Raw genomic sequence first — 14757 nt, forward strand, 5'->3', positions numbered from 1 at the left:
CCAAGAGCCATTTTTCTTACTGTGTTACGGCAAAGAGCCACGTCGTACATGGGCGAGTGTAAATTATTAGCTGTGAAGACAGTCAAATGCGTGTTTTCCACTACGCCGGTTTTAAAAGTATTAGCGGCTCGCTAGGCTTGTAAACTAACCGCGCACCACGAAAATGTAGCAGTGTGTCGCCCCGTTTGTGCAGGTGAGCCCGCGGACCGGCTGGGGAGCCGCATGAAACCAGGCAAAGAGCCGCACGCGGCTCGCGAGCCGCGGGTTGGCCACCCCTGCTTTAGACGATCTGACTCACCGCTCAGGCTCCCTTTCCAGAACCCTAGTGGCACATTTCGGTATTGCAGTCACATTTTCAGCTTCCTTTAAATTAGATTTTGAATGTTTGTCAAATTACCACATTTTTAATAAGTAGCATATCTACCTGTTTTACATTTTATGAATGCGGATACGACTAAACGGTCATATTCCGTTGAGCGATTTTTTTAAATCCAAACTGTCGGTTTTATTAGTAGTAGGAGTTTCCTCAGTAGCAGTTTTTCCTTCTTCAGCCAAAACATAAAGTCAGGTTAACATCACACATTTACTAATATTACGAAATTGTAATGTGATTTTTTTAATTGTTTACATAAATCATGGACACATAAGTCGATCCACCAAATGTCTGATTTCTTTGTTTTTGGGAGGCTGGAATCTGGATAAACTGCAGTCCCCAGTCTTAAATTATGTGTGTGTGTGTGTGTGTGTGTGTGTGTGTGTGTGTGTGTGTGTGTGTGTGTGTGTGTGTGTGTGTGTGTGTGTGTGTGTGTGTGTGTGACAATGATTGCCTAATTCACCACCAAAATATTCACTCAATATAGCGACAAAGTACCTAAGTTGTTGTACTGGTGCCGCATTAATGCCATTCACAAAAATGATGTGTCTCACGCCTCATTTATGGGCCTTAGGACACCAGGGATGTTGTGGTGGGACTCTTGTGAGCCTAATGCACAGGTGAGAGTCTTAACAACACACACAGGGCTTTTAGGCTGCAGTCCAGTGGCATTGTGATGATGTTTCAAAAATGTTTCCTTCCACACCAAGTGGATGCACTCTTATTTGGTTTAGCCTGATCAAGGTGATCATTGTGAGTAAGATTTTGACACGTGCTGCATGTGGTCAAATTTAGCCAGGAGACTCATGTTTGTAAATTCTTATTAATCTCATCTACACAGGAGACTGGATTTCCCACTTTAAGACTCCTGATTAAAACTGGTGAATACCAGAACGACCTGATCAGGAAGACTGTGGACAACCTGTATCATATTAAAAAAGACAGAAGACTGCTGAGAAAGACAGAGAGATAGACAGGAAGGAAATGGACATGTTTGAGGGAAAGAGAATTAAACAAAACAAGCAGGAAAAGGCAGAACTGAAGAGATGACATAAGCAGCAGATGAAACTGCTGAACGATACAACAGTATATGAGAAACAGCAACTCAAACTTCAGCAGAACGAGAGAGAGCAGAAAGCGGCCCTTGGGATATAAGAAATATAAGATATTAAAAAAGAATCTTATTACTTATTATTGGGGGTATATTCAACTAAGGATTTTCATAGTCGAATCTGATTCGTCTGCTTTTCCCTTTAGTCGACTAATAGTCGAATCGGGTTTATTTTATTTATTTATTTTTAGAGCGCTTTAAACGGTCGTTCTCATTCAGGACTTTTTTCCTCTTCAAAGTAAAAACCTAAAACACTTAGATAAATGAATAAACACGGTAGGTTGGCTTTATTCAGCTTTTATTTATTTACTTTTTTTTAATGAAACGTTAGAGAACATTAACCGTCAGAGCGCATTTCGCATATCGAACTGTCCGTGCAAAATGTCAAAAATATTTTAAATAAAATATGCCTGCCTGAAAATATTTTAAAAATTGCCACACAACAGCAAAAAAAAATACAAGGAAAGGTTCAAGTAACGGGGTTTAAAAGCAAACAACAACAAAAAATGTTTATAGACCTACTTGAGACGCACCGCGACGACACGACCGAAACGACAAACATTTTTTTTCGCCTTACGCGTTTTAAATGGTATGCCATGTTGGTTGTTGTCGTGCGAAATGAAAGACGTTGATGACATAAGTTGCACTTTACTTTGTTTGATTCATCTTTGTTTTTCAAAATACTTTTGAAGTTTTTTTAGTAGCCATTATAATCTCGGCAGATGCTGCGTATTCTGTAGCGTGTTCAGCTCCGCTCGTTTGGATTGTGCAACAGCAGGGTGTGATTTATTAATGTGTAGTAAGGAAGATGCCTATTGTTAATGCGCAAACATCATTTTTTAAATATTTATTAACAGAAATGTGGATGATTTTATTTGACAAAAGGCTATATATAACGAAAACAAAGACATTTCATGTAACAACTAATGCTTAGCAGCATCCTTGGGCACCTCCATGCAGTTAGAATGGTACATTCGACTAAGACGTTCATAGTCGACTAGGGGGTATAGTCGACTATAGTCGAATCAGCGACTATTGCAGGTCACCCCTACTTATTATAAGATGAAAATGTGAAATTTCTATTAGATAAACCATTTTAACACCACTTGTAATAGATGATGTCACAGTACAATAAGATCACAAATGTATGAATAAAACAAATTGCACCATATGCCCATATGCCATAACTTCTCCATCACCATCTCTCATGTTCACACACCGTTCTTCATCTTATTAACTTCCGTTCCCCTTCTCTCCAGTGTATACCTCCATCTCTCCAAGCTTACCTCAAGCTGCTGCTTACTGTAAATGACAATGTCATCAGCAGACATCATGGACTCTCCTGCCTAACCTTGTCTGTCAATGTGTCTTTGGCCAAATAAGGACTCAGAGCCTTGATGCAGTCCCACTTCCACTGTAAACCCATCCATCATTCCTGCTGCACATCTCAACACCGTCACAATATCTCTGTACTCATCTTGCAACTCCATCACATACTGCTGTGTCACTCCAGTTATCCTCACACTACAGCTCCTCCCTCAGCTCCGCTCAGCTGTGTGTGTGTGTGTGTGTGTGTGTGTGTGTGTGTGTGTGTGTGGGGGTGTGTGAGTGTGTGTGCGTGTGCACGTGTGTGTGTTTGTGTGCGATTCTTAAATACTGCACAATTTCATAGCATCTTTCATAATACCATTACATGATAATCTCTCTAATGGCTTATTATTATATTTGACTTTCTATACTTAATACAAGCCTGCATTGTTCAAATGAGTTTACAGAATCTTTAATTGCACACTGTATGTTGATTCATTATTAAGGTTCCACATCAGGGTTCTCTGGGTGATTTGTCAATTTCTCTCAGGTGAGCCAAAAAACATGATACATTTCTTTTAGCCCTGTTACTTAAACTTACTTACTAAACAATCTCATTACTAACCTGCTTTTTCATGGAGATGTTCTTATGCCTTTGTTTCGGTCTGGAGTTGCCAAGTGTAATCATATAATCCCCCCAAATTATACTGATTAGCATTAGCAAGCTAGTCTGCTGCCCTTAACTGGAGGCACTACATCTAGTCTAGACAAGCCTTGTTGTCCTCCGTCTGAGGGACAGCCTGTCCTCCGTCTGAGAGACAGCTACCTGTGTACTAAGAGATTCTACTCTGACAAGGTCTTCCCTGGGCCTCCAGAGGTGAAGATCTCTTATCAGCAAGCCACCCCGCTCTGCTCTCAAAATGAGGGGTGACATCTGCTTCAGATTAACGGGAGGCTGTATGTCCTGAACATTTAAATCTGACAAATTACATAAAAATATCTGTGTTAGAGAAGCATAATGTGTTCTTCATCTCAACAAGTACAACAATGACATTATTGAAGAGAAGGTCTGGTCTTCTGATTCTTCTTCCCTTGTGCTAATGTATTCCTCTCAACAGGATACAGTCAACATGGAGTCTTTCTCCATCTCCACACAACCTTCAAACGCTCAAGTCCTGCAAATCCTCTGGATTCCTGTTATGAAAACATAAAGTGAAAACCTTAAAAGTAGAAGAAAAAAATACCTTCATTTTAAAGCATGTCCCCAGGGCAGTGGGCGCGGTGGCCATTTTTGTGATTAAGAGCACCAGAGTTCAGTCTGAGAGCGAAGACTGACCTTTAATAGGACATGAGTAGACAACAGGTGAAACTGAAGAAACCCCACAGGCCCCTGTCAATCTTTTGGCTATAGTTAAGAAAATAGTTGTTTGATCTTTGCTTGACCTGCGTAGCTAAACCTATTAGCATAGCCTAGCTAAGACTATTAGCTCACTTCTGAGATTTGTACACGCCTGTTTTTAATATATCAGCACAGATCTATGGAGAGTGTTAAATCTGCAAAAGGTCTTTAAGAAAAAAGTCTTCATTGTATTCAATCAATTTACATGGAGATATTTTAATTTGTCCTGTGATAGTGGCCTTGATGCTCGAGTATGATAAAGGTCTTTACACTACGTATTGTTCACTATATCTGGGGCTTTTTTCAGGTGAAGACTATTACAGTTTAGAGGGAAGGCAAGACCCCACCAGGATTATAACAGGTCACAGATTGGTGAGGGAGACTTGCCTCGTTTTTCATTTGACATCACACTTAACTGTGTCTGCTGTGTGTGTGTGTGTGTGTGTGTGTGTGTGTGTGTGTGTGTGTGTGTGTGTGTGTGTGTGTGTGTGTGTGTGTGTATGTGTGTGCGTGTGTGTGTGTGTGTGTATGTGTGTGTATGTGTGTTTGTGTGTATGTGTGTGCGTGTGTTGTGTGTGTGTTGTGTGTGTGTGTGTTGTGTGTTGTGTGTGTGTGTTGTGTGTGTGCAAATGCACAGATAAGGATGTGAAAGTAGTAAATAATTTGGTGCCAAATTCTAATCTTTAAAAAAATTTAAATATTTCCAAATAATTTGTCAAAAAGCAGCACTGGAGAAGCAGGACAAAGAAAAGATTCAGTTAGATTGTTCTGAATTATCTTGTGTGCACCGTAGTTGGTCTGAATTTTAATTCACCTCTCATATCCCAAGATAAATACTATGTAGGTATACATGCCTTACTATCAACACTTTAAACAACAGTAGGACCAGAGAGATGCCCACACCATTGTAGCAGGCCACTGTGAGACTGAAACATTGAGTTTATAACATAGCATAGTAAATAGACTTGTAGGGTACATTCTACTTTTAGTGTAAGAATAAACAGCTGAAGAGGTGTGACACTGACTACTATAAAACACATTTGCCTACCATGAAATGCAAAACACTCAGGAACAGAAAGGTCAGATTCATAAAGTACATAACAAGCCCACAGTTTGCTGGAATCAAACATCAGTTTAGAAGACAGGTGAGGGGAATATTAGTCTGTGGTTTGTACGATGTGGGTAAATGGTTTGGTACCAGTTGCTTTGACAGGCCTATTGTCTCTTGCCTCCCACGTACCAGAGCTGGAAAATTCTGCCCTAAGAATATGGTTTTATATCAAGATATTTTTAAAGATACTGTGAATATTTTGTCAATTTACATATATCTATAACCATTCTCATATCTCTATTGAGTACAGGTAAATCTTCACCTCACCTGTCTACACAGAAGATGTGCAGTTTCACTGTGTCTGCATTCCATGGCCTGTTTTAATTAGTTTTTTATATACAAGCTATCAAGAAACACAGAATTGGGACTGCAAATTAATTAAGATAAACAGTGCTGCATATTAATTATGAACCTTTGTAGTCCATCTTAATTTAATCATGGTTTCAAGATGGATTATATATCAAAACTGTTGATATTGACAGTTAGGCTACAGATGTAGCCTAAAACAGAACTATTCTTATCCAACATTTACTGCTGGCCAGTAGCCAGCATACAAACAGAACACCATTAAACAACCGTGCAGATGCAGGAGTCAGTGCGGACACACAGAAGAAAAGACCCAATGAACAGAAGTGCAGGAATAAGTGTTGATACCAGAGAAACAGAAACACGGCAGGATACTGCAAGACAATAAGGTAAATGCTGGATTAGTGTCGATTTAAATACCGCCCAAATAATGGAGTCTTCAGTCGTTAAAAAACAGATTCCCTGTTACAGCCCAATACAGACTAGTATTGGGTCTCGCCCTCCATGAGACTTGTTTGTTTGTCGAGCTGTAGTTGAAACCCTGCAGCCCTCCAGGCACAGACTGGGCTGGTCCATGTTTGGGTTTGTAGGCTGTAACATCTGGGTTTTAAATGTGGTGTGAGGAGCTACCAGTGAAGTGTGAGCAGCAGTGTTCACTAACATTCCTCTTGACTTTCATAAGTTTTAACTAATCAGTCAACCAGCATGCAGGTAGACTGTGTTTTATATGTAAAATCAACAATAAAGTGTCTTTAGTTTATAATGCCTCTCCTGAACGCCCCCAGCGCATGTGGTTTCGTCTGCCTGTCACCAGGTGGCGGTATTACACCTCAGCGCTCAACTTTAACCAACGAGGTATACGTTACTATGGTAACGTGTGTTATTAGCGTTATTAGCTTGTGGATGTAGCTGCGCTGCTGGATCTGTCGGTTCTGTTGGTTCCGTTAGATCTGTTGATCTGACCGGGTCGGTTTACTCCTCATAAAACACTCGTTTGTGCCCCTGTGGTGCCGCTCATAGGTACGTGGCGAGTCCGTTATCCAGCTCCACTCCTGGCTCGGGTGGCAAGGCTAGTTAGCAGCTCGACCCTGATGTGTCGCGTTTGACGCGGCGAGCTGGGCCGATGTCCGCGGACCGGGAGCGGGAGCGGGACCGGGTCGGGGTGTGGGAGGTGGCGCTGAGCGACGGCGTGCACACCGTGGAGTTTGAGCACGGCACAACCACCGGGAAACGGGTGGTGTACGTGGACGGGAAGGTGAGGGTCCCCGCCCGGTACACCCGGACACTTTACACCCGAACACTTTACACCTTAACACTTTACACCCGGGCACGTTACACCCAAACACTTTACACCCGGACACTTTACACCCGAACACTTTACACCTTAACACTTTACACCCGGGCACGTTACACCCAAACACTTTACACCCGGACACTTTACACCCGAACACTTTACACCTTAACACTTTACACCCGGGCACGTTACACCCAAACACTTTACACCCGGACACTTTACACCCGAACACTTTACACCCGAACACTTTACACCCGGACACTTTCCACCCAAACATTTTACACTCAAACACTTTACACCTGGAACCAGTTAGTGAAGCTGGTTGTTGTAAAAATTTAATGTAAATGTGCCATATATTTGTCAATTGTGATTTTTACACCGCAATCGAAATTTGTCCTCCGCTTTTAACCCATCTGTGCAGTTAGAACACACACACACACACTAGTGATTACTAGGGGGCTGTGGTGTACACACACACAAACACGCACACACACACTAGAGATTACTAGGGGGCTCTGGATCACACGTGTCCAGAGCGGTGGGCAGTTCTAGCCCAGCGCCCGGGGAGCAGTTGGGGTTAGGTGCCTTGCTCAAGGGCACCTCAGTCATGGCCTCAGGCCTGGGAATCAAACCCACGACCCTCCGGTCACAAGACCAGTTCCCTACCACCAGACCATGACTGCCCCATCTCATCATTGTGAAGAATGATGAGGTAAAGTGTGGTGCTACGTGAGATGAAGTGTCGCGCTACACTGTCTTAATGTTCTGGTTTTCCTGTAAGGAAATCTTGAGAAGAGACTGGATGTTCAAACTGGTGGGGAAGGAGAGCTTTAACGTGGGCAGCACCAACACGAAGGCCAGCATCAACATCGAGGCCGTGAGCGGCTTCGCCTACCAGTACACCCTGGAGATCAACGGCAGGAGCCTGAAGACCTACATGGAGAACCGGTCCAAGGTGACCAGCACCTGGCTGCTGAACCTGGACGGCGTAGACTGCAGGGTGGTGTTGGGTAAGATCCTGGAACAGACATAAGTGTGCCATGTCCATGTTCTGGTCAGTAATGACTCCTGTTCATTTCTCTCCTTCAAGGGCTCCGCCAAGGGCTGCTGCTTAAGTTCAAAGATGGTTCAGATTTATGGTTTCACTGATTGCTGCGCAACTTGCAGTAGTGTTTATACTACAGTATTATAGCGCATGTGATTGGTAACACTTTATTTTCAGTGGTAGTTTAGAGACGATTAATAAACACAATATTGATTCATCATTCAGACCAGAATTTGGATATAGTCAAGTTTACAGTCAAGTGTAACCCAGTGGTCAGACATCAGAGATCAGACTGATCATCCAACTAACCTTAACCTCAACCAAAACTTAATCCTAACCCTAATCCTAACCCCAACCTTAACCTCAACTCAACACCCACCTAATATTAATTTTAACCCCAGTCCAAATTTAGACCTAAACAAAATATGTGTGTATTCAAATGCTTCACTACTGATACATTACTGATAAGAATCTGTTGAGTCTTTAATCATAAATTGACTCCTCAAAATAAATCATCACTCAGCAATATTAGTATTATTACTATAAGTAGTATTGTCCTTCACAATACTATTACCACAGAAGGCTGCATCATAAGCAAACATATTGTAGTTAAAACAACAATGGAAGCGGTTTTCCTAGGAATAACAAAGTTGTTGCAATGGAATATGTGAAAGAAATATAAAAAATGGTCACTATTTTATGGATGAAGTTAATGTTTAAAACAGAGTTGGTATTTGTTTATTTTAGTAGCATTTTCATTCTCAGTGATTTATTACCACTGTATTGTGAAACCCAGTCACACCCCAACACTCTTGGCTCAGTGTTGAGGCTATAGGGCACAATCTGAAAATACTCCCTTCACCTCTCCTCACACACTCTTCCCCTTCCTGCTATATTTAGTAGTGGTTTAGCAGTGTGCTATTATGGCATACACAAATAAAAGCTTACCCTGACATGCCCACCAATCCTTAAACCTGCTTAAATGTTACAGTTGATGGTAGTAGGATTTAAATGGCATGACTGCTCCTCTTTCTCGTCCTCTCTCCTGTTTTCTCACGCTCTTTCTCATGTTTTCTCACTCTGTCTCATGCTCGCTCACTCTTGTGCCCTCTTTCCCAGCTGAGTGTAAACGGAGCTCTGTCCAGGTCTGTCCTGTGTTGGACCTGTGTCAGGATGAAGCCCCATAGCCAGGCACGGTCTGTGTGGGCACTTGTCCTCTAGGGGGTGCAATTTGATAGGATGGTGGGCAAAACAGAATGGGTGTTGGTTTACAGCTGGTCTGAAAGAAAAAGCTCTTGGTTGTTTTGCAAATGACGTGGTTTCCAGATACATCTGGGACTTTCCACCCATCCCAGCACTCAAGTGGAATTTAAATCTCACTGTTTACATGTACATTTGATTGGGCTTTTATTTGTCCCAGGTGTGTTTCGAGTAAATTAATTCTACAAGCCTCACAACTACCTATTGGCAACTAACAGGATTTAAAATAAAAAAAGTAGGTTTATAAACCTGGATTCCCAAATAAGCAGCCCCAAATATATTTTATGATCTAAATCTAAGTATCAATAAGAATTTAATTACAGTGTTTCATCCAGGGTGAGTGGTGGTGTTTGGGCGGGGGGTGAGTGGTGGTGTGTAAGGGGGGGGGGGTGTGAGTGGTGGTGTTTGGGCGGGGGGTGAGTGGTGGTGTGTAAGGGGGGGGGTGTGAGTGGTGGTGTTTGGGCGGGGGGTGAGTGGTGGTGTGTAAGGGAGGGGGGGGGGTTGAGTGGTGGTGTTTGGGCGGGGGGTGAGTGGTGGTGTGTAAGGGGGGGGGGTGAGTTGTGGTGTTTGGGCGGGGGGTGAGTGGTGGTGTGTAAGGGGGGGGGTGTGAGTGGTGGTGTTTGGGCGGGGGGTGAGTGGTGGTGTGTAAGGGGGGGGTGTGAGTGGTGGTGTTTGGGCGGGGGGTGAGTGGTGGTGTGTAAGGGGGGGGGGGGTGTTAGTGGTGGTGTTTGGGCGGGGGGTAAGTGGTGGTGTGTAAGGGGGGGGTGTGAGTGGTGGTGTTTGGGCGGGGGGTGAGTGGTGGTGTGTAGGGGGGGGGGGGGTGAGTGGTGGTGTTTGGGCGGGGGGTGAGTGGTGGTGTGTAAGGGGGGGTGTGAGTGGTGGTGTTTGGGCGGGGGGTGAGTGGTGGTGTGTAAGGGGGGGGGGTGAGTGGTGGTGTTTGGGCGGGGGGTGAGTGGTGGTGTGTAAGGGGGGGGGTGTGAGTGGTGGTGTTTGGGCGGGGGGTGAGTGGTGGTGTGTAAGGGGGGGGGTGTGAGTGGTGGTGTTTGGGCGGGGGGTGAGTGGTGGTGTGTAAGGGGGGGGGTGTGAGTGGTGGTGTTTGGGCGGGGGGTGAGTGGTGGTGTGTAAGGGGGGGGTGTGAGTGGTGGTGTTTGGGCGGGGGGTGAGTGGTGGTGTGTAAGGGGGGGGGGTGTGAGTGGTGGTGTTTGGGCGGGGGGTGAGTGGTGGTGTGTAAGGGGGGGGTGTGAGTGGTGGTGTTTGGGCGGGGGGTGAGTGGTGGTGTGTAAGGGGGGGTGTGAGTGGTGGTGTTTGGGCGGGGGGTGAGTGGTGGTGTGTAAGGGGGGGGTGTGAGTGGTGGTGTTTGGGCGGGGGGTGAGTGGTGGTGTGTAAGGGGGGGGTGTGAGTGGTGGTGTTTGGGCGGGGGGTGAGTGGTGGTGTGTAAGGGGGGGGGGTGTGGTGGTGTTTGGGCGGGGGGTGAGTGGTGGTGTGTAAGGGGGGGGTGTGAGTGGTGGTGTTTGGGCGGGGGGTGAGTGGTGGTGTGTAAGGGGGGGGGTGTGAGTGGTGGTGTTTGGGCTGGGGGTGAGTGGTGGTGTGTAAGGGGGGGGGGGTGTGAGTGGTGGTGTTTGGGCGGGGGGTGAGTGGTGGTGTGTAAGGGGGGGGGTGTGAGTGGTGGTGTTTGGGCGGGGGGTGAGTGGTGGTGTGTAAGGGGGGGGGGGTGTGGTGGTGTTTGGGCGGGGGGTGAGTGGTGGTGTGTAAGGGGGGGGTGTGAGTGGTGGTGTTTGGGCGGGGGGTGAGTGGTGGTGTGTAAGGGGGGGGGGGTGAGTGGTGGTGTTTGGGCGGGGGGTGAGTGGTGGTGTGTAAGGGGGGGGTGTGAGTGGTGGTGTTTGGGCGGGGGGTGAGTGGTGGTGTGTAAGGGGGGGGGTGTGAGTGGTGGTGTTTGGGCGGGGGGTGAGTGGTGGTGTGTAAGGGGGGGGGGGTGTGAGTGGTGGTGTTTGGGCGGGGGGTGAGTGGTGGTGTGTAAGGGGGGGGTGTGAGTGGTGGTGTTTGGGCGGGGGGTGAGTGGTGGTGTGTAAGGGGGGGGGGGGGGGGGTGAGTGGTGGTGTTTGGGCGGGGGGTGAGTGGTGGTGTGTAAGGGGGGGGGTGTGAGTGGTGGTGTTTGGGCGGGGGGTGAGTGGTGGTGTGTAAGGGGGGGGTGTGAGTGGTGGTGTTTGGGCGGGGGGTGAGTGGTGGTGTGTAAGGGGGGGGTGTGAGTGGTGGTGTTTGGGCGGGGGGTGAGTGGTGGTGTGTAAGGGGGGGGGGGTGTGAGTGGTGGTGTTTGGGCGGGGGGTGAGTGGTGGTGTGTAAGGGGGGGGGGGTGTGAGTGGTGGTGTTTGGGCGGGGGGTGAGTGGTGGTGTGTAAGGGGGGTGGGGTGGTGAGGGACTGGGGCAGATACCTCTGCAGCTCTGAGAGTGCTGTGCTTAACCTGCTGAAACACACACTCAGGCCACTGGCTCTGTCCAGACTGCTCCCGACACACTGTTGTTTTTTCTGGAAGTTGGTGATCTGCTTCATGCCGGTCCAGATCTCCTTGGCGTTGCTTTGCCCTTCTGTGGGCACCTCCTTCCCCGCAGTCTCACCCTCCGCTCCTTCTGCTCCCGTTTCATTAACCCTTGGTCCTTCAGTCTGAGGGCTGCGTCACCTGGTCCAGTAGACCCATCAGATCCTGGGTGACCCATGGCTTATAATAACAAACACAGCCTGACTGGATGGTCATAGAGAGCAAGCTGACGTTCTCAGGCTGTAGTCACAATAACAGTCCCTCTAACTTGAGAGTACAAAGGTGTGAATTACTGCCAACACTTGTAAAATGTACTGTAGTTTCAGCACAGTGTAAGTCCACCCAATAAAGTGCATGCTCAGTGTATACCTTTGTAAAATCTATTATATATTAACTAACTATATAATAACTATATAAAACTATATAATAACTGTTATATATAACAGCTTACTATATAGGTAGATAATAACTATTTATATTAAATAACTGTATAGATAGATTGGTTGTATAGTACCAAGTATGTAGAGAAAAGCAAGAGGAAACTTTTCATTTGTACCAAAAGTGAAACTATGTCATTTGTTAAAGTGTTACAAACTGACCTTGGGAGTGGATGCATTTTATTGCTCTGATCATAAACAGTTTTTAAACCTTTCTTCTTTCATGAGATATGTTTTCTTTGAACAGAGAAAGACACCATGGACATTTGGTGTAACGGACAGAAAATGGAGACAGCTGTAAGTAGCCAGAGATGGTTTGGTATAAAATTACGCCATAATTTATTATACAAAGTTAACACTTCATTTAATCCACTACCTTATGTTCGGTTCTGTGATAGATGAATGTAGACAGGTAATGGATTTAATTTAAACAAAAAAGTGAGACACCTTCTGACATTCTAATATCACTAATGTCAAAAACCAGTCAGTAACACTTTAAGACATTCCCCAGTAAGCATAATTATTGGTCAGTATTCGTATTGGACACTGGCTGTGGGATAAAGCACATTGAGTGACATGTACCAATCTTGCCAGGGGGAGTTTGTGGATGACGGCACAGAGACACACTTCACGCTGGGCGATCACGACTGCTGCATCAGGGCCGTGAGCAGCGGGCGGAGGAGGGAGGGTATCATTCACACACTCATGGTAGACGCCACACAAATAGCAGAGGCTGCCGAATAAGAGCACGTTCCAGGCTGATCCCAGGTCAGTCTTGTGACTGCCCTCCTGCTGGGTAAGATCAGAATTCATATGAAGAGATCTGGTCTTCAGTGAGTGTGAGTGTGAGTGTGAGTGTGAGTGTGAGTGTGAGTGTGAGTGTGAGTGTGTGTGTGTGTGTGTGTGTGTGTGTGTGTGTGTGTGTGTGTGTGTGTGTGAGAGGTATGGTTTTAGCAGTGAGGCACCCATGTGGATTCCAGGGTTCTCACTGAGCCAATATACAGCAAGTTTTCATTGGACCTGCTGCATATCAGAATGAACAGGTGTGAACTCCCCCTGAAACACCTGTACTCCTACATTACACTTGAACTATTTCACATGAGGCCCTTCACTATAACCCTCATCCTGAAATATTATTTATATTATTATTATTATTATTATTATTATTATGTACACATTGTGTTACATGTCCAAGCTCACCATCAATGAAAAAGTGGTTGTAGATGTAATATGGCATATATAGTATATATATATATATATATATATATATATATATATATATATATATATATATATATATATGAGATATAGTATAGCAGGCATAAGAAGGGAAATATTTTATTCATGGCATTATTTAGTCTGAATTTACACTGGACAATGATCTGCCATTATGTTTCTGTAAGAGTACCCTGGACAACATTCATTTCTCTCTTGTGTTAAACTCACATAAGTTTGTCTTCACAGTGAGCTGAGGGTTGGGCACGTTTAAAATGATAGCAATGCTACGTTGTAATCGGAGCTGTTTGGATCCAGTTTGAACTCAGACATTCAGGAAAAGAAAAACACACATGGGTACATGTTGTTCCTTACATGTATAAACTATACAAGTACCACGTGTAATCAACCCATAGGTGCTTATTGTGGTGGCTTCATCAAACCTTCAAAACATTCCTTTGACATATTTGAGTATATTTTTACAGACAGTACAGCAGTACTAGTGGTAGTACGGCAATAATGTTCCTGTAGAAGCACTTTATCTTCCTCGTAGGCACTTTGATCATTATAAAGGCAGAGTATCTTTTTACATTTGATGTTTTCCATGATCAGTTTTTGGTCTTTTGTCTTAAGCACTGGCTTCTTATTTAGAGAGTGACTTATGATTCATGCCTGATTATTGACATGATTGGTATATAAATGTAGTGAATCTTCTGTTGGGTTAAAGGATGCTGTGTCTGCTAACATACCAGCAGCAAGGTATTGAGTGCCTGTACGTGCCAAAATACTCAAGGGTCAGTATATATAGTACATATAATTGTGTGTGTGTGTGTGTGTGTGTGTATATATATATATATATATATATATATATATATATATATATATATATATGACACACACAGTAATTATGTTTCTTTCTCTTCCCAAATAGACACTGTAGGAACTGACTTTCAAATGATTTTCCTGATGGAAGCAAAAATGAAATGTGATGAAATATTTACTGTCATAGTTTCTGCAGGTGCAATATTCTTCCAAAGTTAATGTTGATGTCAATATTGTACCTCAGTATATTTCTATTGTAGAAAATACCATTGCTATTATATTTGCATATTAAATTATGTACAGTAAATGTTTAAAGTATGTTTTTTTTGTTATGTTATGATAGCCAGTGTTGTATATGCATTGTTAAATTGATAAGTCAAGTCTGAGTATTGAACTGAATTTAGAGATGCGCTTTCTCTCTGTCTGTTGTTTCCTTCAGTTTGATTGACTTTTAAACAAAAACATTTAGTTAGATTTATAACTGTCTAATGGTAACACAAAATCCTGGTATTATTTCATTGCCAAGAGGTCAATTTATGTAT

General features: G+C 44.4%; 1 protein-coding gene across 1 annotated transcript; it reads left to right on the plus strand.

Moving 5' to 3' along the window:
- Positions 1–6461: 6461 nt before the first annotated feature.
- Positions 6462–14615, plus strand: faima (Fas apoptotic inhibitory molecule a). The gene is made up of 4 exons (XM_076998360.1): positions 6462–6863; positions 7684–7912; positions 12426–12475; positions 12773–14615. Exons 1-4 carry the CDS (start codon positions 6732–6734, stop codon positions 12920–12922), a joined length of 561 nt encoding a protein of 186 aa, XP_076854475.1. The 5' UTR covers positions 6462–6731; the 3' UTR covers positions 12923–14615.
- The last annotated feature ends 142 nt before the right edge of the window (positions 14616–14757 follow it).

Source organism: Brachyhypopomus gauderio, chromosome 3, assembly GCF_052324685.1.
Source record: "Brachyhypopomus gauderio isolate BG-103 chromosome 3, BGAUD_0.2, whole genome shotgun sequence".
Taxonomy (NCBI): Eukaryota; Metazoa; Chordata; class Actinopteri; order Gymnotiformes; family Hypopomidae; genus Brachyhypopomus; species Brachyhypopomus gauderio.

What these genes read in the sequence shown, in the direction of transcription:
- faima (XM_076998360.1), top strand. Translation starts at nt 6,732, where the DNA reads ATGTCCGCGGACCGGGAGCGGGAGCGGGACCGGGTCGGGGTGTGGGAG. An exon ending in TGGTGTACGTGGACGGGAAG is followed by an intron (nt 6,864 to 7,683) that starts GTGAGGGTCCCC and finishes TTTTCCTGTAAG; the next exon opens with GAAATCTTGAGAAGAGACTG. An exon ending in AGACTGCAGGGTGGTGTTGG is followed by an intron (nt 7,913 to 12,425) that starts GTAAGATCCTGG and finishes TTCTTTGAACAG; the next exon opens with AGAAAGACACCATGGACATT.